The 26,134-nt window shown below is 53.6% G+C and overlaps 1 protein-coding gene across 1 annotated transcript; it reads right to left on the bottom strand.

Moving 5' to 3' along the window:
* Positions 1–19,433: 19,433 nt before the first annotated feature.
* Positions 19,434–25,585, bottom strand: LIF (LIF interleukin 6 family cytokine). The gene is made up of 3 exons (XM_081123260.1): positions 25,535–25,585; positions 23,625–23,803; positions 19,434–22,935 (listed from the first exon to the last, which is right to left on the bottom strand). The coding sequence occupies exons 1-3, from the start codon at positions 25,551–25,553 to the stop codon at positions 22,525–22,527; spliced, it is 609 nt and encodes a 202-aa protein (XP_080979386.1). The 5' UTR covers positions 25,554–25,585; the 3' UTR covers positions 19,434–22,524.
* Positions 25,586–26,134: the final 549 nt, after the last annotated feature.

Below are 26,134 nucleotides of genomic sequence, written 5' to 3'. Positions count from 1 at the left end.
TGAAGTAGCAGGTTAGGAAATATGATTGTTGCTACTATTAGTCATCCGGCCACTGAGCTGGAGCCCCTGGCTTCTGGCTCTCTTTGCAGGCCTTTCCAACTCTATTGTCGTGACCTGGGCCCCTGCTATTACAGGACAATGATAATAATGGGGAGAAGGGATCCTCTGAGTCATTACCAGAAATAATAATAATAATTACAGTCACGCTCATTGTAATCTTTATTTCACATAGGCCTTCTATCAATAGTACCAATGAGGTGCTATAGTTAGGTCCAGAGAGGTTGAGCAACTTCCCCAACATTACACAGCCGAGAAGCACAGAGCTGGGATTCAGACTCCATCCGACTCCAGAACCCATATGCCACATGCCTGTTCCATTTCAGGATCAATTAGCCTCCTTGGCTAGATCCAACAAGGCTCACGGCACAGCCAGGCTGAGCTTTGGTGAGAGACGAGGCAGGATGGACTGTCCACTCACTCCCCTCTTCATTCCTTCTGTCCGTCAGTGAGCCTCCACTGAGCCCCACCTGCGTGCTCTGCCCCGTGGCCCTGGGATGCGGCCCAAACAGAACCGGGCCCTCTGGGCCCTCCCAGAGCCTTTGCCTGGCAAGAGAGGCCAATGTCATAATTATGCGGTTAATTGTTTCATTGGAGCAAAGATAAGTGCCACCGAGGAGGGTTAGGGCTCTGCCAGCCTCTCATGGATACAAATCAGGGCCGGGAGCCGGGGAAGGCTGCCTCGCGGGGCTGACACCTCAGCGGAGCAAGGCGAGCGGAATGGGAGAACATTCCAATCAGAGGGCATGGCCTGGGCAGCAGCCTGGCTCTGGCTAGGGTGGAAAGGCAGCCTGTGTGGCTGGATCTGGCAGGGAAGGAGGAAAGGAGTTGGGGATGAGGAATGCCGAGGGACGTGGGCCGGTGCCAACCTGCCCATCACCCGAGTCCTCCCACACAAAACCAGGGCTCCTGTAATCGTCCTCACTTTCACTATTAACCTTGGAGAGCAAAGGAAAAGGGAATGTTTAAGGATCCCCCTTCCTCCCAGCAACCTGGGTGTGGGTAGGGCCTCCAATAAGCATCTACTCCGCCACGCCCTGAGTTTGGGCAGCTGTCTGCTCTTGACAATGTGCTCGCTGTGCTGTTTGACCCCCATGACCACCTGGAGGGAAGAGAGGAGAGCAGGTGTCAGGCCCTTGTGCAGCAAAGGAAACAGGACTTCCCAGGCCATGCCTCTGGTACAGTCTGAGGTTCAGGCCTTCCTTTCATGGGGACCTTTTCTCCCCCTTAAAATGCACTTAGTAGCTACTGCGTCTCTGGGTTGCCAGAGGCATTGCGTGACACATCCAGGTAAACAGCTGAGCAGGTGAAAAGGCTCAAGGTCAGTGTTCAGGACACAGTGGCTGCCATAATTATCATCATAACCATTATCACTACTCTTGCGATTCCTGCACTAGCTTCCCTCTGAGCTCCTGGCACTGTGCCAGGCAGTGGGAGGCAGGGAGGTGTAAGATGTGTCCCTTGCTCCTAAGGAGCTTCTGGTCTAGCGGCGGAGGCAGTCAATTAGGGACCTGAGGCAGCAAAGAAGGAGCCAGGCTCAGGGCAGGCGTGGCAGGGGCAGCCCAGAGGAGATGGAATTTGAGAGGCACTTTGACAGCAGCTTTGAGCCTTAGACATGGGAGAGTAGGCGAGACACCTAAGACGGTTAGTGGTGGGTGTCTCTGGGACTGGAGTGGACAGCCTCTGGGGGGTGCCATCTGCCCTGGCAAGGAAGGGAAAGGAGCTTAAAGAGCTGGGCAGTCTGGGTGGCGAAAAAAGGGACATGAGAGGCCATTCCATCCCTCTGGTCCTGTGATACTGTGGCTTTATCAGGGAGCTGCAGATCTTGACAATCACCACTACCCATCTGAAGCCAGGCTTCTAGGAGCACAAGCCTGCCACCCTTGAGGAGATAAAGCAGCCCGGTCATGCGGCTGTAACTGTCGGTGACCAAAGGGAGGCCACAGCAGCACCATTGCCAGCTCAAAGGGAGGCCCGCAAGCCTCTAATGACCACCTGCCTTGGGCTGCTCCGGGTCGGGGAGGTGGGAAGGAGAAGGGCAGATCTGACGAGGAAAACCGAATGGTAAGTCAACGCCCCTCACGTTTGTACTGTGCCTTTGGGTTTGCAAAGCACTTTTATTCACATTCTCGTCATGAAAAGGAAAGGTGGGGCCTTGAAGCCGGCCTGGGGTCCAGTCCTCAAGCCACCACTCATTTGCACTGGCACTGTGACCGCAGGCAGGTGACATCACCTCTCTGAACCTCAGTTTTCTCATCTGTCCAATGAAAGCGGTAACACTGTCTTTCTTTTTCCAAGCTCGGTGTCCAGCCAGCCTGTTGCCACCTTCCTCCTGGCCCTGTTTCCTCCCCAGTCACCTCCCCTTTCCCCAGAGGGCACCACCTTTGCACCACACCAGACACCAGGCCTTTGCCAGGCTGGGAGTTGAGTCAGACCTCAGTCCACCAACATGCTGCTGGGGTGGATGGGCCCAGACAGCCTGAGGATTCTTGTCCCGACTCCCATCCAACAGCCGATGTTTGCCAGGCCCAGCGGAGGCTGGATGAGGGGGAGGGAGGGGAGGAGGGGAGCTCCCAATGAGGAGGCTCCGATTTTGCCAGCAAAGGCTTTTGTGCTCTGGAATGCCAGGCCAGGGCAGTCAACTCTGCCAATGAGGAGACTGGCCTCCAACAATAATGTTTTTCCCTGGGTTTTCCAGGAGGCATCAGCTGCTTTCTAATTCAAACCATCAGGAGCAAGCTTACATGTGCTGAGTCTCCAAACGCCTGTAGAAAAAGACAACTGTTCTCCATGCCAGGCAAGAACCGGCCTAGACAGGGCTTTGGCCAAGAGGCCACTGTCTTCCAGGCCAGGTCCTCAGCTGGCACCCTCCCCGGGATATGCTTGCCGCCGGTGACTCTACCCACACCCACGAGGGCCCACAGTGTGCCAGAACCTTCGAGGCTTTTAGAGTGATCATCATAGCTGTTATTGTAGTTCACAGCAATTGAGCATGTGCCGTGTGCTGTATGCCAGCAGCTATGCTAAGTACTTGACATTCACTGTCTCTAGCCGCCTACCATTATTCCATTCCACCGGAGAGAGCCATGTGGCTCAGCGAGGTGAAGACCTTGCCTAAAGTCCCCCAGCAGAGTGAAGAGTTGGGCTTCCCAGCCCTGGGCCTGCCTCTAGGGCTCCACTGCCCAGCAAGTAAAAGATGTAAGGCTCACCACCTCACACCCACCAGGATGGCTAGAATCAAGTCAAAGAACTGGACAGGAAGCGGAGAAACCCTCACGCACTGCTGGTGGGAACGTAAAATGGTGCAGCCGCTTTGAAAAACTGTCACCAGGTCCTCAAACAGTTATACATAGAGTTATCATCTCACCCAGCAATTCCACTCCTGGGTATATACCTAAGAGAAATAAAAACATATGCTCACACAAAGACTTGCACAGGAGTGTTCATAGCAGCATTACTCATAAAAGCCAAAAGGTGAAACAACACAAATGGATAAGTGTGGTCTAGTCACACAATGGAATATTATTCAGCCATGAAAAAGATTGAAGTCTGATACATGCTATAACATGGATGAACTTTGAAAACATTATGCTGAGTGAAAAAATTCAATCATTGCCCTGGCCCGTGTGGTTCAGTGGTTAAAGGCCTGCCAGCGCACCAAAGGGTTATGGGTTCAATTCCTGGTCAAGGGCATGTACCTGGGTCAGGGCTCACCCAAGAGGTAACCAGTCGATGTGTCTCTTTCACATCGATGTTTCTCTCTCTGTCTTTCTCTCCCCCCACTCCCTTCCACCCTCTCTAAAATCAATGGAAAAAAATATCCTCAGTTGAGGATTAAAAATAAAAATAAATAAATGAATAAATAAATAAAAGAATTCAATCACAAAAACTGACATATTGTAGGATTTTATTCATATGAAATGTCTCCAATAGGGAAATCCATAGAGACAGACAGGAGAGTAGTGGTAGCTCAGAGTTCAGGGTGGGTGATAGCCAAAGGGTATGGTCTTTCTAGAGTCGACTGTGGGGATGGTTGCACATATTTGTGACTATACTAAAAATTATCTCAGTGGAGGACTTGTATGGTACATAAATTCTATCTTAATAAAACTATCTTAAAAAGAAAAGGTTTAAGGTGCAGCCTTTAAGGAGCTCGCAAGTGAGGGAGGGCAGAGAAACAATTTCAATCAGAGTAGCAGAAAACACAGGCTGGGATGAGAGCGAGTGGGGCTGGCTGAGGACAAGTGTTAGAGCCCTGGTGTGAAAGCAACACATTTTGCACACAAAACCATGTTGGTATAGTGCTAGGGAAAGAGAACCCCTCTCAGCCTAGGGAGCTGGGGTGAGGGAGAGGCAATCCAGGGAGGCTTCCTGGAGTAGGTGATACCTGGCGGAGTCCTGAAAAATGAATTGGGCAAGAAAGCGAAAGGAAGAGAAAGATAACACAGGTGGAGGGGGCAGAGCACATTCAGGGAATGCTCTGAGGGGCTAGGTAGGAGCGAGGAAGAGGCTGAGAAAGGGTCTCTGCCTGGCATCGTGGGAAGGGCAGGGGACCTCCCTCTGCCCACAGTGGGCTGTGTTCCCCCAGTAAGCCCATGCCCCTCCCTGGGCCTGGACCCCCCACAAAACCCTCCCATCCCTGAAGCTGTGAGTCTCTGACCCGGAGATTGGAATGCAGAGTACAAACTGATGATATATGGGAGGCAGAAGGAGGGGGAAGGTCATCGGGTGTCAGGGCCTGGAAACAGAAGGACCGGGGCCTCTCAGACACCAGCTTCCCAGCCTGGTGGAGCTGGATGATGACCTGCTGCCCACGGCCACGTTCCCACCCTGACCTTCCCAGGAAACACGGGTGTCTGAGGAGAAATTGAAACAGAAACACAGGTGCCTTTCCCTGGGCAGATTCCAAGAAAGAAAAGAAAGTGACTTCTAAAGGAGAGAACCCATGTGCTTTGAAGGGAGGAAGGAAACCCAAGCTGCGGGAGGAAGCGAAAGAGGAGGGGAGGTGTGAGAGACAAGCAGGTGCCCTGGGTGTGGGCCCATGGCCACCCCTCCAGTTGTGTTCGGGTGAACCCAACTACGGGTAGCTTCAAAGCCACAAAAGAAGCGTGTGTGGAGAGGAAGCAGGCCCTGGTGACAGTGGGGTGCTTCCCGTCGATGGCGCCTGTCAGCCTCCCCAAATTCTGAGGGAGGTGAACCAAGAGCAGGGCTTCTTGTCCTCAGAACAACTGACATTCTTTGAGGCGGGGGCTGTCCTTTGCACCTATAAGATTTTTCAGCAACCTCCCTGGTCTCTACCTACTTACACCAGCAGCATGGCTCCCTCCACCCTCAACTCCAACCTTTGTGACAATCAAAAAATGTTTCCAGCCCAGCTGGTGTGGCTCAGCGGTTGAGCATTGACCTATGGTCCAGGAGATCATGGTTCGATTCCAAGTCAGAGCACATGACTGGATTCGGGTTCAATCCCCAGTAGGGGGAGCGCAGGAGGCAACTAATCAATGACTCTCATCGTTGATGTTTCTATCTCTCTCTTTCTCTGAAATCAATAAAGACATTTTTTTTTTTAAAAGTTTCCAGACATTACCAAGTGTCCCCTGAGGAAAATCACCCCAGGTTGAGAACCATTGGCTTAGATGACCTTTCCCTGATTCTGTCCTTCTAGACAAGGAACCACAAGAATTGCTGTCATAGTTTGAGCCCCTTGTGGCCTTTATGATGCTAAGAACCTTATATGCATCATTTCATTTAATGTTGCAATCTGCCTTGGTTGGTCTGTCTTCTTTTTAAAATTTTTTTAAATTTAATTTATTGATTTTTTAGAGAGAGAGGAAGGGGGAAGAGAGAGAGAGAAAGAGAGAGAGAAACACTGACCTGTTGTTCCACCCATGCATGCATCCACTGGTTGACTCTCGTATGTGCCCTGACCGGGGATTGAACTCGCTACCCTGGTGTATCAGAACTATGCTCCAACCATCTGAGCTACCCGGCCAGGGCCGGCCTGCCTTCTTACACCATTTCCCCGACTCCTCTGCCTGGCTTGCTCCAATTCCAGTTTCCACTGTCACTCCCCCTGCCATTGCTCCCCTAAATAGCACCAAGTCTGAGTGCCTTCATATCTGTGAGACAGCAGGCTCGTGGAGGGCACCTGGGTCTTGTTCACACGTGGGCCCCACACAGCAAGGACTCCATACACATGCATGAGCGAGGGAGGCTGAGATTTCGTCTCAGTGCATCGCTAACCCACCTGGTCAGCAGGGCTGCCTAAGTCTACAGACTGAGCTGCCCATCACCTTGTGCTGCCCATGAGAACCCCAAATGCCCCTTGAGAAGCCACCACTGCCCAGCTGCTCCCCAGCAACTCCCAGCATAAGTCTCTGACCCAGAGGCCAGCCGGTGTCCAGACAGAGGGCTCCACAGGAAGGACGAAAGGTGGGCGACACGGGCAGAAACCTTTCTCCCCCGCAGAAGGAGAGAACCTGGGTAGCAAGAGTGACCACAGACTTGTTAGCAAACCTCAGGAACCCTGGGTCCCTGAGCAGGTCCCTTTCTGCAAAGCTGAAAGGAGGTCACTTTGGGATAAAGAAGGGAAGCCCAGGCAAGTCCTGGAGGGGGGACCATCAGGGGAGAGGGTGTCCTGATTCAGTGGGAGTCGTGGCAGAGGGTGGCAGGAAGCCCAGCGCTCTCTGTGGCCTTGTGAACCAGCCCCCAGTATGCAAGTCACTCTGGCGCTCAGGATCCCAGAGGTTTCTTTTGTAAAGTGAGAAAGATTTAAACTACATCAGTGGTTTCTGAGCTTTTGTGGGTGGTATTATGTTGTTTTTAGAGGAAGAAGCTCCCTTCTTAAAGAAAGCTCTCACATGTATCCCAACATGTAAAACCCTGAGCATGTCTTCTCAGGGTGCCCTGTTCCCCACCCCACCCCAGAATACCCTTGGGTCACCTCCTCAAGTCATGGGGATCCTGGGGCCCAATTTGAAACCCACAGGGGGTTCTTCGAGGCCCTTCTAGCTCCAGCGGGTCTGCACTTCTATAACTGACCCCACCAAATGGCGAAATGCAACCAAACATCATGGGGGCCTGTGTGTGTATGTGCATGTGGGGGGCCCTCAGGGTCTTGCAAGGCTCGGGGCACAGCTGTGACTCGGGTTATCTTTAAACATGCTGCGATGGAAAATTCTGGTCATCCGAGTATTCTGTTTATTTCTGTGGGTGCCTGGATAAACACGAATTCACAGTACCCAGCAAAGATAAACTTATGGAACTCATTACCCCGTACAGGCCAAGGCCGTGAGCACCCCCGAACAGGCCCCGCTGTGTTTGGATGACAGAGGCCAGTGAGGAGACACCCAGGTCTCATCCCAGCCTGACAGCAGCAGCCACAGCCCTGAGAGAGCAGCTGTCATGAGGTCGTCACTCTAGAAGCTGCACAAGCACTTTCTTGTCCCTTTGAGGTTTGCGGTACACTCATTTCCCTTTCTTACTGAGTGAGAAACTGAGGCTCAGAAAGGTAGGGTCACGTGCAAGCGGCTGAAGCCAGAGTTTCAACTCCACCGGCAGGGGCCTCCCACTCCATCCGCCCAGTTGCCGTGAGTAACCTGGGCTTGGTCTCCTCACTTGGAAACTGGGGGTGTTTGAATGGAGCACGCCTTCCCATCAACACACGTGGGTTGAGTCAATGCTCTGGGCTGGGGATTCAGTTAGATGCTGACAGTAGAGAAATAAAGAGGCATGGCCCCTGCTACGTCAGGGGGCCAAGGGTCCAAGAGTTAACTGCCAGGCAGCTGGTGGGTGAGCATTCGGAAAAGGTTTCATCAAGAAAGGGGTGTCTGAGCCCACTTGGAGGCCGCGGGGAACAGCACTTCCTCCAGAGGGAATAGTCTGTGCTAAGGTGCAGAGACAGGAGGGAGAATTTCAAAGGATTCCTCCAGCTCTAACAGCCTCAGGTACGGGTAGGTCATTAAGGACTGAGGAGGGAGAAAGGATTGGTGTTCCAGGATCAATATCTTGGGAAAGAATAAGGTTTCTCCTTCCAGAGTCAGATTCTCAGGCTTCAGAGACCCTGGGGCTGCCCATGGGAACATGCCCTGATAATTGTGAGAATCTCTGAGTCAGTCCTTGTTGGAATTAGGAGAGCCCTTTAAGGATTGTATTAGTTGCCCATGGCTGCCACAACAAATAACCACAAACTAGGTGACTTAAAACAATAGACATGTCTCCTCTCACAGTCTGGAGGCCGGAGTCTGAAATCAAGGTGTTGGCAGGGTCATGTTCCCTCTGAAGGCTCTAGGGAAGACTTCTTCCTCGCCTCTCCCAGGTGGCTTCTAGAAAGTGACTCCAGGCGTTCCTGAGCTTGTGGCTGGCTCACTCCAGTCTTTGCCTGTCTTCACGTGGCCTTCTTTTTTGTGTCTCTCAAATCCACCTCTGCCTTTCTCCTATAAGGACACTTGTCGTTGGATTCAGGGCCCACTTGGATAATCCAGGATAATCTCACCTGGAGATCTTTGACTTAACTACATCTGCAAAGACCCATTTTCCAGATGAGGTCTGGACGTGTTCCAGGATGTGGATGTATCTTTAGGAAAAGGGGGCTACCATTCAACCCACTACAGGGATCAACCATCCCACAGCCTCATGTTGATGTTGGGGATGCTGAGGCTCAGTTGGGAAAAGGCCCTTGCCCGCAGCTAGCCAGATAGTGACAGAGCTGGCACAGGGACCCACCATTATCATCATAGCATAGCATGCATGTTGCTTAGCACAGGCCAGACATTGTTCTATGTTGTACATCTATAAACTCAGAGTGACTACACTCTGCAGAAGAGGAGAAGGCACAGAGAGGTCCAGAAACTTGCCCAAGGCCACACAGCCAGTATGTGGGCCTACGCTCTTCCCTGGGATACTCCATGTGTCTCCTATATGTAGTAGTCAGTACACATTTGTAGGCGTCAGCAATGAAACAGTCCTCTGTGCAGCTCTGAGGCCTTGGGAGGACAGGACGGAGGTCTGCGGTCTAGCTGGGGAGATGAACTCATACAAGATTATTTCCTAGAATGTGGGGAGAGGCCAGCCGGGAAGTACAGGGAGAATTCTCACAGCAGAAGAGGCTCACATTGATCCTCTAAGGAGGAATGAAATCATACAGAGGACAAAGAATAGGGAAGATATTCTAGGCATGGGGCTGGGTGCACAGAGGCAGGGAAGCAGGAATGAGCGTGGCGGGTCCTGGGGACCACAATCAGTTTGATTTTGCTGGAGTATAAAGCAAGAAGCGATGGGGCTCAAGGGTAGGCAGAGCAGAGGCCGAGGCTTTGGACTTGATCTTGAGGGTACTGGGGAGCCCCTGATGGTTTTAAACAGGAGCTGCATCAGTCAATTTGTGTTTCAGAAAAATTATTTGGGCCCCCTTCTTGACTCAGGCCCTGAGCCACGCCTGGTGTGGCTGGGAGTGGATGGGGCATCTCTGCAGGGACCCTTCCTATAGGTGCCATGTGCCCTGCACCTGGAGTTCAGCTCTAGTCCCTGGCTTGACGGGTGTGAAATGAAGCTGAGATTTGGGCTGGCAGGAGCTGTGTTTGGTAGACTCTCCCTCCTCTCCCCTTCTGTTCAAGAAGCTCAGGTCACGCTGGAAGTCTGAGGGCATGGAAGAGAAAAGGTCTGCAGACAGATTTAGCTCGGCGCCAGCCTTTGTGTGGGTCAGGCAGGTGGTGGCCTTTGGGAAAGATGCCTAACAGGACATGAAAGGAAGTGGATGGGTCAGCATTTCCCAAACCGTGTCTATGGAATATAGTCCTGGAAGATCCTTGAGCACGCTGCACGCTCCACCTCACCAGACTATCCTAAAGGCTCTGAGAAGTCCTGTGACAAAGATATCTTGATTTTGTTTAACCCAGTGTTTTGCAAACTTTTTTGATGCAATTTTTTAAAATTCTCTGACCACCAATGAACTTCCCCTGAGAAGGGAGAGCAGTGAAACCCACTTTGGGCCACGCTGGTACAGAGGAAAGAGCACAGACCAGGAGTCAGAAGGCTGAGGTAGAGTCAGTCCTCTCAGGGACAGACACCTGCCACTTCTTTGACGCTTCATTTCTTCCTGGCCGCTTTTGGCAGATGTCTTCTGTATTACAGTGGCCACATGGTCTCCCTGTGAAAAGGATCTTGTGTTTTTACTCCGGAGTTCTAGTAGCCAGCACAGAGCCAGGCACTGAGTGAATACATGAATGAAAGTCTAAAATGAGACTTGCCTCTCCAGTAGAGCTGTCATGAAATTAAGTAAATGAATGCCTATGAGATGAGTTTTACATTAGTAAACTTTATAGACCTGTTCACCTGTAAGGGACTATTTTTTTTTATATATACACTGTAACCCGAGGGGCCTTACCCCCCACTGACTTGCCATGTGCCTAAAATTCCACCATTAGTCACTCATTTGCTTTAGGGAACTGAAGGCCCCAATTAAAATGTAAATGTGTGACCTAGTGGTGCCTCCACTGGGCCACCAGCACCTCTGACACAGCATCATGCCATCATCGTTGGCAATTTGCTCATTAGATTAATCTGGCAGAAAACTGGTACAGATGTAAAAACTCAGTATTGGGAGGCTCCTGCATGGAAGAGGGAATGTAGGGCATAAAATGATGTTGCTGGGGGTTCTTGGGGTACAGGGAGCGTGGGTGGGGCTATAAACCAGGCTTGAGCTAGCAAACCACCGCCCTCAACCACCACTCCCATCCAGACAGGCCTGGGCCATGTTCCTTACTTCCCAGGACATCGGGTCAGGCGGCTGGGAATGAGCCTCTGGCCCATTTTGCCCAGGACTGCCCAGCCCTGGGGGGTGAGCTGTGCTCTGCAGGAAGTCCATGCAGCACAGCCCTCCCGGTCCTCCGGCCCAGCCACTGGGGTCAGGCTAGCCTGGCCAGCTGTGGGCTCGGACAGGACACTCCTGGGAAGCGGTACAGGAAAACAGGAAGGGAGGTAGCTGCTGGCATGGTCAGGACTAAGGCCTTCCTCCCCTCTCCCCTCTCCACCCCTTACTTCCCACACCCCCACCTTAACCCCTCACCAGATGGCAGCCCTTTCGGTGGCCTCTCCTCTCCACACCAAAGGATGAGATGAGAGGCACCTGTCTTAGGGGGTCTCAAGCAAAGGGGTTTGGGAGAAATGTTGCCTCTTGGTCAGAGCTGACCCATTCCTGCCCTAAGCAGCCCAGGCAGCCCTAAGAAGGTAGCAGGTGGAGAAACGGAGGCTCCTCCTTTTCAGGCTTCTGCTTAAATGTCACCTCCCCAGCCACCCAGCTCTACCACAGCATCCTCGGTATTTGCTCCAGGACATGTTCCTACTTGATGACACCAGCTGTGTAATTTGTGGACACTTCTATCATCTCTCCTCATGATTTGAAGGGAAGCCACATGAGAGGGGGACCCTTGTCCTGCGGCATCTAGCACATGGTAGGTCTTTAATAGATATTTGTTGAACAAATGAAGGAAGTAAGGCTCGGGCCCAAGGAAGGGAAAGGACTTTGCCAAGTTCACTCAAAATCAGGGAGAGCCAAGTCTCCATCCCAGACCCTGCTTTCCCCAGGCTAGGGCTCTTTCTGATTTCTTCCAGGCTGTGTCCTCGGGGTAACCAAGAGTTCCCACCTTCCTATTCATGTATCCCCTCTCTCCATTGCCCAAAAAGGGGGCTAATTATACTCATGGACTGCAGACTCCCCACCACCACCCTAAAACAATTATTTCCCAGCACAGATCAGGGCTCAGCAAACTTTTCCTATAGAGGGTTGGATACCATTTTAGGCTTTGCAGACCATTAAGGTCTTTGCTGCATATCCTTGACTCTACTGTAGCAGCAAAACCAGCCAGAGAGCCTATGGAAATGAATGGGCATGGCTGTGTCCCAATAAAGCTTTATTTACAAAAGCAGGCAGCAGACCCGATTTAGCAAATAAAAATACAGGATATCCAGTTGCATTTGAATTGCAGTGTCCTGTATTTTATCTGCAACCTCAGGCTGGTGGGCTGCAGTAGGCTGACCCCAGCGTAGATCCTGGGTTGGTGTGAACCTTGGAAGTGACAGGAAAGCTTACAATATAGGTGCCACTGAGCTGGATGCCCTCTGTGCTTATCTCTTTTTGTCTTGCCAGGAGCCCTTTGAGGTGAGACATGGGGCTCCCATTTTGCACACAAGGAGATGGGGATTCAGAGAAGGAAAGTATGGAGCCCAGGTTCCTGCAGCTGGTCAGGGACAGATCCAGGATCCAAACCCAAGGCAGTCCTGCTTGAAAGCCTATGCTTTCTTAAACCAATCTCATTTTATCATGTGAAAACCGAGGTTCGGAGAGGTGAAGTGGTGTGTCTGGGGCACACAGTAATTGGGAGAGGCCTGTCCAGAACCAGGATGAAGGCTTCTTGGCTCCCCATCCTCTGAGGTTTCCAGGGGCTGCCCAACATTTCTGGGTATGAACTTGTGTTTTGTTCACCCCTTGGGTTACTGTGTGTGTGCGTGTGTGTGTGTGTACATGTGCACACATGTATGCACAAACAAGACCTGAAGGCGCAGACCTAATTAGTTTCTGGGGACAGTGGGTCTTGTCTGGAAGCAGATTAGATGCTGAGAGATAAGTCGATGGACTCATTTTGACCAGGGCTTCTCAATCCCAGCTCTAGCGACTTTTAGGCCAATGATCCTTTGTGGTGGGGCTGTCCTGTGCATTGTAGCATGTTTAGCAGCATCCTTGGCCTCTACCCACTAGACACCAGTAAGCAGCACACCCACCAGTAGTGTGTGACAAACAACGTCTTCAGATGTCACCAAATGTCCTGCGGTGAGAGGGGAGGAGGGTTGGGACGGAATCATCCCCAGTTAAGAACTACTGGTTTTGACTGACTCAGAGGTTTGAGCCCACTCAGTGGTCTGCTGGGGGAACCCATACTCATCCATGAACCTCCCTAGGCTTTTGGCAGAAACATTCTGGGCATCCAGAAAAGGACCATTGGGAAACCCTAAAAAGCAGAAGAAAGGGTGTGTCTTGGCCAAGCGGTGATCCAAGTCTCCGTGAACACAGAATAAGTCACAGTCTGTGCAGGCTGTGTCCTACGGGCAGTGGGTGGTGACTGGAGCCGAGACTCCGGAATCTGCCTGTGCACCAGCGCGTTCCTGGCCTTGTTCAAAGGCCCGCTCTGGGCCTGTCCTCATAGATCCACGGGGACCCAGGAGGGTGGTCCAGGAATCTGTCTGTCCCCTGTTTCTGCTCTGCCCACCCAGCTCTTTTCCCTCAATAGGTGTCTGGGGCTCCCTCCTCGGGGCCCCTAGGGGGGAATGAAGTAGAGAAAATTGGGGGCCGAGGGCTGCTACTGGGGAGAAGGTTTGAACAGGAGACTTGGGGGTGCAGGAATCCTGCCATGTGGGTGGCTGACTTCTTTGCATCAGGCTGGTCTGGTGGAGAGAATGACCTCACCTGCTTGGAGAAGCCCTTGGCTGGTGCTGGGATTTGGGGTCGGGGAGGGGTCCCAAGGGCCAGACAGAGAGAAGCTTGGGGGTTGAGAACACCTCCCCCCGGCCTGGCTGCAGCCCAGCAGCGGCTGCCTGTGGTCTGGCCCCAGAGCAGGGGACAGACCTCCCCCGTGGCTGGCACCGGCTCAGTGGCCTCTTCCCAGCCGCGGCACGGAAAGTGAGAGGGGCTGACGTGGGACTGACCTCACACTGGGCTCCCCTCCTCTAGCGCCTCTCTTGGGGGTTCACTGCTGCTGGGAAGCAGGACCTCCCCCCTGCTTCCCCGGGGTCCTGGGGAAGGAGAGGTACCTAGAAGATGTGGCAGGCTGAACTGAGTGGGGGGTACTGGAGTCCCTAGCCAGGGCCAGGGGCAGGTGTGGCTGAGACAGAAAGGCCTCCTTGAACCCCAAAACCTCCTCTGCTGCCTCTAGGAGATCTGAGGTTTCCCTTAGAAGAGTCACCATTGTGGGAGGTTTTCAAAAGTTCTAGAGGGTAGAGGAGACTTGGACATTCATATGCTCCTGTCCCACTTACCCTCTGTGTCAGGCATCCTCACATCTACTCCTCTCAATGGCCATAGGGGTTCATGTGGCAGATGAGGAAACTGAGGCACAGAGAATTTAAGAAACTTATTTAAGCTGGAAAGGATAGAGCCAGTAATTTAAATCTAGGCGTGTCAGAGCCCCAGCCCTAAGCTGGGTGTTGTAGGTCAGCCCTTCTCAGGCTGGAATGTACAGAATCCCTTGAAAATCACACTGAAAAGCAGATGTCAATTTGACCTGTCTGAGATGGGGCCTCGATTCGGCATTTCTCAGTTCTCAGGGCTGTGGACACAGCTGGTCTGTGCTCTACTTGTTTTATATAAGGTGATATGGTTAAGTGCCTGGCATAGGCTTTCAGTAAATGGAAGCATTATTTCTACTACCTGTTGTTAAAGTATCTAAAACATGCTCTGTGCATAGTAGGTGTTCAATAAACTGTAGACGTCATTGTCCCTGTGAAACATGATCATATTAAGGAAGAGCTTAGTGAATTCTAGAGCCCTGTGCCAACATATAGTTGGAGCTAAAGTGGACCTAATAGAGTTGAACTGAAGGAGCCAAAGAGGGCTTTATGGAAGAAGTGACATTTGAGATGGGACTTGAAGGACCAGAAAGAATTTGCCATGTAGCAAAGGAGGAAGGACATTTGAAACAAAGGGGAGAGCCATAGCAAAGGTGTGGAGAGGTGAAAAAATGTGACATTTAGCAGACCCCCAAGCCACAATGTGGCCAGAGGAAAGGGGGTGTGGGGAGGTGAGCCGAAAAGGTTAAGTTGGGCAGGACGAGCTACATGATGGTATGAATTTTCATTTGCAAAATGAAAATGTATGGTTCCTTGGAGGTGGATAGATGGTTGGATTAGTGTCCTCCAGCTGCTGTAACATATCATCACAAACTTGAGTGGCGTAAAACAACAGCCATTTATTCTCTCACAATTATGGAGACCACGGGGTAAGGCTGAGCTCCCTCCGAAGGCTCTAGGGGAGGACCCTTCCTTGCCTCTTCCAGCTTCGGGTGGCCCCAGGCATTCCTTGCTTGTGGCCGCATCACTCTAATTTCTGCCTCTGCCTTCATGTGGCCTTCTCTCCTTCTCTCTGTGTGTCTCTTTTAAGGACACTTGTCCTTGGATTTAGGGCTCACTTGAATATTCCGGAATGATCTCACCTTGAGATCCTTAACTTAATTACATCTGCAAAGATTCTTTTTCCAAATAAGGACACAATCACAGGTTCCACGGAAGAAGATGTGGATATATCTTTTCAGGGGCCACCATTCAGCCCACAGTAGCAGGCGGTTCAGAGCAGGCAAAGGAAGATGCCAAGAGTTCAGCTCGTGTCTGGCCTTTGCCTGTGACACACTATTCTTCAAAGAACCATCCTTTTGGGGACTGGGAGGCTTCCAGCTGGCCTGCTGGGCCTGGAGGGGTGGGGCCTTGGTGAGCAAGGCCAGGAGGAAGCCTGCTGACAGGTAGAGCCCTTCCCGGCTTTGATTCATTGACCGTCTGGGCAAGAGCAGGACCGAGCCTCCAGGAATTACAAAAATGCCGCACACATATTTTCCTCCGGCTGGTGGTTTTGTTCTCAGTCTGCAGAGAAGGCCTGTCTGCTTGGTTAACCCCGCAGCCCCCATCCCCTCTCCCGTCTGCATGCCGCCCACCTCTTCCCCCAGAGACACCCTCTCTTAACTGCCTGGTCATTGAGGCTGGAGCGGGCAGGGCCTGACCACGTCCTCATAATTGAAATACTTGGCCCCTGAATCGAGGCCAAAGCAGGGTGGTGCTTCCCCCAAGTCAAAGGGAGAGATTCAAGCTGGGCTCCGCTCAGGCAGGAGGGGGCTCGGGAAGTGTCCTAGATGCTGAAACCAGTGGCCAAGCAAAAGGCTTTTTGCTGGACCCCAGAGGATCCAAATGGCCTTGGAGTGAGGCAGGGACAGAGGCTCGAGGCCCACCGACCCCTAAATCCCTGCTTCTGTCCTGGTGCCATCCTTCCCAACCCACATGCACCACCCAGGGTCACTACAGCTTCACAGAATCTTCCAGGAGGGAGGAAGTTATCTGATGTCCATGTTGTAGGAAGAATATACATCAATTAAGAGATTTTTCAAAATCCTGGGGACATGAGGAGCTTCTGAGGAGTATTCGGCCCCTGTTGCACCCTCGGGACTCAGAAGTCCGCTTTTGGGTCAGGCCTAAGCCCCAGCTGGTGTCTGTGTCATCCTGGGTTCTTTTAGAAACCCTTTCATTGGGTTGCATTGGATGCTGGGCATTAGCTTTTGCAAAGACCACTGCAAAATCAGTAGGTGGAGCCCATCACATCACCCACCACCCTCTGTGGGTCTCAGGGGAGAAATCCCCCACAGAACAGGCTCCGTTTTCCCTGAGGCTCGAGAAAGCCCCCTCCTTTCTGACTGTGAGAACTGTTTGATTTCAGATCACGTTTCCCTTTTTGCTTTGGCTGCCAGGAATCTCAAAACCAACTTTGAAGCACAGCCTTGGTAATTCTGTGGCCCCTCCTGATCTAAAACATTTCTTTCTTTGTGTAGTCTTAATTCTCTCACTCTGTTGCTATCTCCCCTGATGCTGATTTACTTTATCTATTTATCAGTATTTTTATTATGTGCCTTTCTTGCAAGCTGCTTCACATGCTGTTTAGAACAAAGAGAACCCTAATTAAGGACAGTGGTTCCATTACAACGTTAATTTTATTGCTGAAAATGTGGTTTTTTAGCATGATAAGTGAATTTCCCTTCCGCATAGTCTGAATTTAGGGCAGAGGTGACCAGACATTCTCTTTCTTCTACCTCTAAGCCTTGAGTACCTTGTCTCACAGAAGCCCTTAGGGTCCTGATCAAGTAAGTGGCAGATTATAAACATAAAGATTAACAAATATCTCACAAGCTGAGTGATGTCAAGATAGTCCCTTAGCCTCCTGGGCCTCAGTCTTTAAAATAGAGACTCATTTAGTCCTACCCTCAGAATGGTTGGGAGGATCTGATGATGGGTGAGAAAACGCTTTGTAAACTATAAAGTACAGAACCATCACTGAGCCCATGGGCTTGTGCATCCAGGCGGATAGCTGTTGGCCATGCTCCTCCTGGGATGGGGTTCCCCCTGTCGTCTTGGTCACCCAAAAGCCAGGATGGGAGAAGGCTCAGCTGGGTATCTGGGCTACCCCTGACTCCACCACCTCCCTGGGGCGAAGAAGCCTTTCTGTGTAGATCTTCACCAGAGCTGGAGCTTGGGTGCCGTCAGCGAAGCCATCAGCTGGAAGCTTGTCCACCCTGCTCACCCCCTTCCCCATCATCCTGGCCCCCTGGCCTTGACCTCAGAGCCGCAGACCCTCCCTTCTGCATTCACGGGGAGAGGACCCGCTTCATCTGAGATTCGCTCCTGCTGCGGATGGGCTGGCGGGTCCCGATTCTCGATTTTCGCAGCATTTCCGTCCCCCTGGCTCCTTTCGGCAGCCTTGTGAAGCAGATAGGACAGCGTTCATGGCCGACTCCTCTCCCAGTTTCACAGATAAGGGAGCTGAGCTCACCCGGAAGGGTCACAAGACTGCAGAGCCAGAGGAGAGCCCAAGTCGGGGTGGGGGGAGGGTAAGGGACTTCCCAGCAGCGCAGGGGGCCTCCCTCCTCCCACCAAGTGATTGTTTTCACCTCTTATTGGGAGGGTGGCCAACGACCGAGCAACAGTCCTTTATTCTCGCTGGCCAGAGAGCCCCTGCCCTCTTCTCAGGGCCTGAGAGCTCCCCACACAGAGGCGGAACCTGAGGCCCAGGTGGCCCAGCCAGCCCCACAGGGTGGCAGTTAGGATGGGACATCCCTGTACTTCCCTCATTTCTGTGCTTTGGTGTTTGTTTTGTTTTGTTTTCCTCTAGTTTCCTAGTGAAGGTTTCTTTTGAAAAGCTTCAACCTCGTCTCCCATGAACGAAGGGAAGGAGGGCTCTGGTGGGGTGTGGCCTGGCGTGGGACGGAGCCTGCGGGGAGGGGCTAGATGCTGGAGCTGCTGGAAGAAGGGTCTAGAACAGCTGTGCGCCTGGCTCCGGAGGCCATCAGCCTCTCCTGCCCAAGCAGCTGCCTGCACTACCCTTGGCAATTTGCACTTGGAATCTTAATAAACTCAGGAGGAATGAGAGATGGAAGGAGTGCCGGGTGGCCTTTCTCAGACATTAATGTGTGGAAGAGTCGTCTGGGATCTTATTAAAAGGCAGATTCTGACTCAGCAGGTCTGGGGTGGAGTGGGGGGGCGGGATTCTGCATTTCTGATCAGCTCCCAGGTGAGGCCAAGGTTGCCTGATGTCATTGCACAGAAAGCAGAGAGACACCGGGCCCGAGCCCCCTGCTGACACTTGGAGCAGTGAGTGGTCTCTCCACCTTCACCTTGGCACCTTTATGTGCCTCTTCCATCACTCGCGTCATCCCAGACGTGCTCATTCATTGTCCCTACTAGCCTTTGAGTTTCCAGAAGGCATGGACTGTATCCTGTTCACCTCTGAAACCCAACACAGGATCTGACACTTGTAAACATACATGAACAAGGTGACTATCAGGAAAACTGCCCGTGTCCCCAAATGAATCTCAGCTGAGAGAGCCCAGACCCAAACCCTAGAGCAAAGTACAGTGAAAGTATCTGGGGCTGTTCCAGCGCCCCTGCGTCTGTGGTCACTTGGTTTGACTCTCCTGTTCCCCATAGAAGGGGTCCCTGGAGGCTGGGAAGAAGGTTGCAGTGGTCCCCAGGAGTGAGACAAGAGGAAGGATGGCCGTGTCCACTATGGAGAACTGTGCAGGCCCAGAAGAGCCCACTGAAAAAGCCCTGTGTGATTCCGGTCAAGAACCTTGAAGTTCCTGCTCCAGAATCATTCACACCTGCTCCCTTCATTTCCCGCATATGGTCAATGGTCCATTCCTTGAGGACAGAGGCCTCAGCAGCTGGTATCTTCTAGGTCCCTGAAATTCCATGCAGGGGAAAGATCATGAGATTTGGAGCTAGAGAGGTGGCCCTGAACACCTTGCCCATGTGATCCTGGGCAAGTGGCTTCATCTCTCTGTTTCCCCCTCTGCTTAGTGGGGATGATGACTCTTGGGACTCATGGGACTACAGTAAGAGGTAAGTGAAGGGCTGGGAGTGAAGGAGCTAAGACATCAACTAATACCCCTCTCCTCTTTTGGACAGCCCACCCCTTCCCTTGCCCACCCTGGCACCCTTATCGGGTGGAGGTGCCCCCTTTCCCAACCCCTGCCCTTTGCTGAACAGAACTCCACTAGTCTGGGTGCTCAGGACAGAGACCTTCCCAGCCCCTCCAGCCCCACCTTCCCACATCAGTACACTCTGGAAAGCTTGCCAAGAGCAGATTCTTTATTAATTTCTCTTTTTTCTTAAAAAAAAAAAAGGATTCCTTCAGTATAAAAAAATAAATATTTTAAATATGACATTGAATAAATAAAAATAATTCTGTCAGTATGAAACATTCCCACAGGGTACATTCATCAAAGAGGAATTTGTCCCCAAGGCCAAGTCCTTTCTAGGAGAAAGGAAGGAGGGAAGTACAGGAGGACGCACCGAGCACAGAGCTAGCAGTGTGGGTGGGAGGGACGCCCAGGTACTGGGATTTTGGGGGGGCTGGGGAGCTGATCCGAAGGTGAAAACATCTGTACCATCTGAAAGGAAATTAACTTCTTACTGGATTCCCGGCTGCAACCCCCCACACTGTGTCTGTTCGGGAGAGCCATCCAGGCAGAGCTGGACTGCTTCTGTCAGGGGGGATGTCCCCAAGCAGGGGACAAGAAGCGGGAGGGAGATGACAATAAGGAGGAGAGACAAATAAACTAGCGGTGCTTTTTGTTTAAAAATACTTTAAATAAATAAGATCCCCACTACTCCTCTCTCAATAAGCTGCAAAAGGACTGTCCTCTTCCTCCTTCCTCCTGGGCCCGGCCCAGTGGGACCCAGTCTGCAAATAAGTGTCAACAGGAGCATATGAAAAATGAGGGAAAGAACAGCTTCCTGCCCTGCAAAGGTGGAGCGTGGGGGGCCAGGGGCTGTGTTGGGCCCAGGAGATTTTCTTGGTCCCTGAGCCTCGGAGGCTGCCCGGGTTGGCCTGGCATGGGGAGTTCGTGTCCACGGGCTGATGAGATGATGGGAGACCCAGCCAGTCAAGGCTTCTGAGCCATGTTCGCCAAAGGAGCAGAGAGATGGGGGCAGGCAGCAGGCTGAGATCCCAGCCCATCGAACCATTGGAAAGCATGTGACCGCCATGGTCTCCTCGGACTCCCCCCTTACATCTTAGTCTTGCCAATGGGACCGACAACTCCCAACTCCACCCTCCACCCCCACCCCAGTCTCAGGGCCTGCCTGCTGCCTGCTCACCTGCCATCCAGCGGGTACGGATAAAGTACTTCGAGAAGACACAGAGAGGTGCAAAGTGAGTGCAAAGTACCATAATTGCATTGGCTGAACTGCTCGGACAGCAGCCCACTCAGGGTTTGAGAAGAAGCTGCCAGAACGCTGCTCTTAGCAGCTGCCCCAGCTCCAAGCCCTCCTCCTCTGCTCCCAGACTGGAGGGCGTTTCTCCACTAGCCTGGCCCCAGCACAAAGGAAAAGATCAGGTTCCCTGCCTGGGAGCCCAGACAAGGGTGGGGGCGCGGGGGGAGGTGGGGCAGGAGGGACCACAGCTTCCTGGTTCACATCCCAGGGCCTCCCTGTCCTCTGGAGCAGGGGGCTCCTCCCTGCACTGCCCCAGCTTCCTGAGGTCCAGCCAGGCCCTTTCGCCCTCTGTGGGTGTTCGGGCCACCAGAGAAGGAGCCTCCCTGCTATGTGGGAGCATGCTGGGTGCTGGGTCAGGGCTGTTCCTGGGCCCCTCGGCTGCTACTCTAGAGGCAGGCAGCGTGAAGACAAGGAAACAGCAACAGGGTGGGCCACCAGGGCTGCCTTGCCCACTGTGCACCTCAGCGCAGTTCCAGGGGGGCACCCAAAGAACATAGTGTTGAATGACTCCCTGGAGCCAAGCAACATGGCAGCCCTGGGAAAAGCCACTCCATAGAGCTACCCAGCCTGCCTTGCAGTCAGGATCCTGATACCCCCAAAGCAAGTTGCAGTTGGGGTCCCCTGCCCCCACCCTGGCTGACCAATTCTCTCAGATTCTGATCCTTCTCTGAGCTTCACCCATAAGGCTTATCCTACTTGTAACATCTTCAACTTCCAGACCAAGCCCTGTTGAGGCCTGATCCTGGCCCTGGCTCCTAAAGAAGGAGCCATTATATTATTTCTATCGGGTAGAGAACAGGGAAAGGGAAATTAATTTTGCCATTTAAAGCACCAATAAGTTAATATAAATAGGGCATCATAATAAATAGACAATTGTGCTGGGTCAAACACACAGCACACTTGGATCTCAGGCTTCCCTGAGACCCTGACCTCAAGTTCTGCTGTCCCCTTGCTCTGGGGACCAGAGATGGCCTCTGTTCCCCTCAAGTACCTTTGTGTGGCCTCACCCGGCCTCCATAGGCCTCAGATGTGAGCTGCCACTCTGAACTACTCTGTCCATCCCCTCCCTTACAGATCCTCACCCAGAAGGAAGACGCTGGGTCTCCTCAGAACTGTCTCACCTGACTTTGCCACCTGCCCACCTCCACATACCCCCCTGCTCCAGGTCTAGCCACCAGAGCCTGGCCATCCTGGGCTGCAGGAAAGACTGTGGGGAAGAGGAAGGAGAGCCCATCAAGACTTTCAGAGCCTCTCTTCCTTCCAGTATCTTCCTTCCCAGGCCTGAAGGTGGCTTCTCTGCCTCCCCAGGAACCTGAATGCCAGTAACCCTTCTGGAACCTTCGGCTTAACAGTTTCTAGGCCTGAGCTCTCCAAGCACATGCAAGAGAAGGCAACATCCCAAATCAGAGCTCCCTTCTCTAACTTCCACTCACCACACTTACAGGGGCCAAGGAGTCCTTCGGGATCCCAGCCCCTCTGGCCTGCCCCAACCAAATCTTCCAAAGTCTACGTAAGGGGCAGCAAAGGCACTGATGGTGGTCATCCTGCTGGGGCCGGGCAATCCCCCCGACCCTTGCTGTGTTGCCCTGTGGTCAGGGTTGCCGTAGATAAGTTGTTCAGTTTGGTCACAAAACCCCTGGCTGAGGGGGTAAGTGGGGGCAGAAGTCCAGCCCACACTCCCCTCACCAGCCTCATACCCCGGTCCTGGCTGCAGTCTCCCAGAAGAAGGGGCACCTTCTTCTAGTTGGCGCTGTACATAGGCCCTGCCTATGGGAGTTTTGACTCTGCTCAGTTTCATCACAGTGTCCCTGGAGGGGAGTGGACTGGCCAGGAACCCCTCAGGGTCTGCCAGCAGACTGCACTTGGGTTTGGTGATGCTTTGGGCCCTGGCCACAGTCTGAGAGCCACCTGAGTCTAAGATCTTGGGTCACTGCACGCTTCAGGACCTCCTGTCTAGAAGGCCTGAGCCAGCATGGCAATGACCTGCTTATACTTCCCCAGGAGCTGACAGCCCAGCTTCTTCTTCTGGAAGACATCCTTGTCCGAGGTGTCGGGGCCATAGGCCACCTCCACGTGGCCCACGTGGTACTTGCTGCACAGGCGGCAGTGCACATTGCTGAGGAGGCCCCGCATGATGTCCGAGGTGGCGTTCAGCTTGCTGTGGAGGCTGACGGAGTTGGGATTGAGGGTCTTCTGATCCCGAGTGATGTTGCCCAGCGAGGCGCCAAGGTAGGCGATGATGCGGTACAGCTCCACCAGCCGGGCCTTCTCCGTGCCGTTGGCATGGAAGGGAGGGAAGTCTGTCACGTTGGGGCCACACAGCTTGTCCAGGTTGTTGGGGAACGGCTCGCCCTGGGCCGTGTACTAAGGAGCAGAGGGGTGGAGAAGAAGTGACAAGAGAGTCAGGGACAGGTGTTCCAGCCCTGTTACCAACCCTCTGGGTGAACTCTCAGGTCTCAGTTTCCCACCTGTGGCATAGGGACCCAACTACTTGTCCTGTAGGCATCTCAGGATTGTCATGAGAGCCAGAAGTAACCATGGGTGTGAATGCACAAGGCCTATACCAGGAAAGGGTAACCTCATCTTCATCAGGACCACATAGGGACAGAAAGGAAAATGCCATGTCTCACCTAGGGCAGGTGCACCACATACCTGCCCTTTCACTCACTGCACTCAGTCTTCCTGGGAGGCTCTGCACCCCAGATGCCCACAGCCACTGTGTCTCCCAGCCCATCTCCCTGTCCACCTCATCACCTCTGTCCTTTGTCTCTCATTGGCCTCTGGCTCCAAGTGGTGGAGAACTTCCACCTCCCCCCAGCTCTGCCCTACCTAACTGGACACCCTGGGAAAGTGACCTCCAGTCTCCAAGCCTGTGCTGGGGGTGGGGCGGGAGCTGTAGGAGTCCCACGTGGTTGAACCAAGTCCCCTCCCCGTTCCCTCCTTCCAGCTATAAAAGGGTCCCTTCCCTGGCCAGCCCTGCCAAGCCAGGTCAGTGCAGCAAACACCCCTCCATGCTCCCTCCCTCCTGCCTCGGTAGCTCGGGGATGACTTACATAGAGAATGAAGAGGGCATTGGCGCTGCTGTTGAGTTGTGCCAGTTGGTTCCTGATCTGATTCATGAGGTTGCTGTGACATGGATGGCGTGTGACACAGGTGGCGTTGACAGGGGTGATGGGAAGGGGGCTCCCTGCCCCGTGTTTCCAGTGCAGAACCAGCAGCAGGGGCACGACTCCTAGGAACAGGCAAGAAGTCATGAGCAGGAAGGTGGGGGGCAGGCAAGGAAGGCTCATACCCAAGGATGGTCCTCATCTCCCCTGGGACACCAATGTCCTCTCTCAGCCTCCAGTTCTGTCTTCGTCTGGCCTGGCCATTTCTAGTTTTCGCCATGTCACTGCATCTGTGTGTCTCCGTCTCCCTCTCTCCAGATCTCTAACTCTCTACCTCTGCTTCTTGTCACCTTCTTATCTCTCTCTGCTTTTTCCTGAGAAAAGGAGCCAAGGGGCAGGACATGAACTGTTCTCACCAGTAGGAAGCTGGGTCCAGAATGACACCAATTACCCAGCCCTTTTCCTCCTGAAGGCAAAGCCCTGAGGCCTCCTGGCCCTCTGGCTGGAAGGCACAGTGCCCCAGGCCCAAGGGGTCTAAAAATAAAAAAAAGGCCCCTCTTCTCCCACCTCCCAGGATGCTCCAGATTCCTAGGCTTTGCTTTCTAGGTCCTCCGCTGACCCACTTATCTCCTCCCAAACCTGTCCCAGGATTCTGGCTCCTGGGCCATTTGTCCCTTAACTCTGTCCCCCTCTCCAAGTGCCCATCTCTTCTATCTCTATCTGCCAAATGTGGCCACTCCCTTACTAGGACCCTCGACTCAACTCCATCCAATTCTGTGGCTCTGCTCCCCCACCCATCCCCAAATCACCATCAAAACTTCCAGCCCCCCAGCTCTGCACAGCTCATCTCCATGCCCCCCCCCCACTCCTGTCTACTACTCCTTGCCCCAGGCTCTGGGCTAGGACAAGGAGAATCCAGGGGTCCCACCTGCCCCCAGAGCCTTGGGGAAGAAGAGGAAATGGTGCAACCAGAAAAGGGAAAAGGTCGGAGGCAGACAGGTGGGCGGAGGAGGAAAGAAAGTGAAAGGGGACAGGAGAGCTGGGAACTGTTGGGGCCTGTCCTGGATCGCCCCTCCCCTAGGGTGCCCGCTCTCCCCCCTTCTCTCCTAAGTCCCCTCAGAGGGACCTTTCCAGGTGGCTCAATAGCAGGGACTGGGGTCAGCAGACGGGTGAGGCTGGGGACCCCCTGAGGCTGGGGGGAGAGGAGGCGCAGGCGCTTCCTGCTCGGGTCCCCCCTGCTGGGCCAGTGGCAGCCTCAGGTTCACTTCTGCGGGTATCCTGTTCCTCCCAGCATCCCCAGGCCATGCTGAGTCCCAGGGATGGCCGGGGGGGACCCCTCCACGCCCCCCAGCTCACCTAGCACAGACCGCAGCTTTTCAGGTGCCAGCGGATGGAGGCGGCACCTGCTCCTGTCCGAGCCGGAGTTTGCAGGCTGCTCGGCGGCCGCCGCCCCTCCCAGGGAGCAGCACGGGACGCAGTTGGAAAAGAGAAAGCGGAAAGACGGAAAGAAAGAAAAGAGGGAGGGTGAATCCCGGAGACGGCGGGCGCGCAGGGCCGCCCCGAGAGCGCGGGGCTGAGGAGGAGGAGCGGGAGGTGCAGGAAGGCTGGCGCCCCCTCCCTGGCCCGCCGACCTGCCGGCCCCCGGGCGGGCGGGCGGGCGAGGCGCCGGGACCATGTGCCTGCGCTCGCCCCGGGCCGCCTCCCAGCGCCTCCAGCGGCCGGGCCGGCAGCGCCCGCGCCCCAAGTGTCCGTAAGTCTGCGCCGGGTGGGTGTCCCGTCGGCGATCGCCAAGCGCCCCGAGTTGCGGCTGCACTCGCAGCGGGGCGCGGAGGCCAGCGCGGGGCGGGTGGATTTACCTGCTGCCAAGACCTTCATTATGGGCTGGACTCCAGAGGCCCTTGGAGGAGACCTTAGATGCCGGCAGTTTTCAGAGGTTCATGCTCAAATGGGGAATTTGCCTGATTTATATACTGGAGCCTGTGTTGTAAGACAGAAAGAAACGGCTATATTTAGCAGGGATCCCCGTCCAGGAAGTTGTTTGAGGTGCATCATAGGAAATTATGAATGGAAGAAAGTGAGAGTGAAGGGGGGGGAGTGAGGGGGGAGGGTGGGGAGAGCAGACTTTTTCCCTCTTCTAAGAATTTGATTGATAAAATTATAATGAACTCTTCGACAAAACACCCTGTGGTTTTCCTGAGTGGCTTGCCCTGAAGATGAGGAGGGGGAGGAGGGTCCCCAGGCGAGTCATCAGGGTCCCCGGCTAGTGGGTGCCCCAGACAGCCCTGACTCACCTGGGTTTGGGGAGTTGGCTTGAGACTAAGCAAGCAGATGGAGGCTGGCACCTGGGGCCCCCTGATTGGGGGTTTGGGGGGGACAGTGGTCAGAAGGCAGGCTGGGTCTTGGCTGAGAAGGAGGCTCCAGGAAGAGGGGCTGGGACCCGACCTGGACTTTAGACA

Source organism: Miniopterus schreibersii, assembly GCF_964146895.1.
Source record: "Miniopterus schreibersii genome assembly, chromosome: 20".
Taxonomy (NCBI): domain Eukaryota; kingdom Metazoa; phylum Chordata; class Mammalia; order Chiroptera; family Miniopteridae; genus Miniopterus; species Miniopterus schreibersii.
This window is presented reverse-complemented; position numbering and strand designations above follow the sequence as displayed.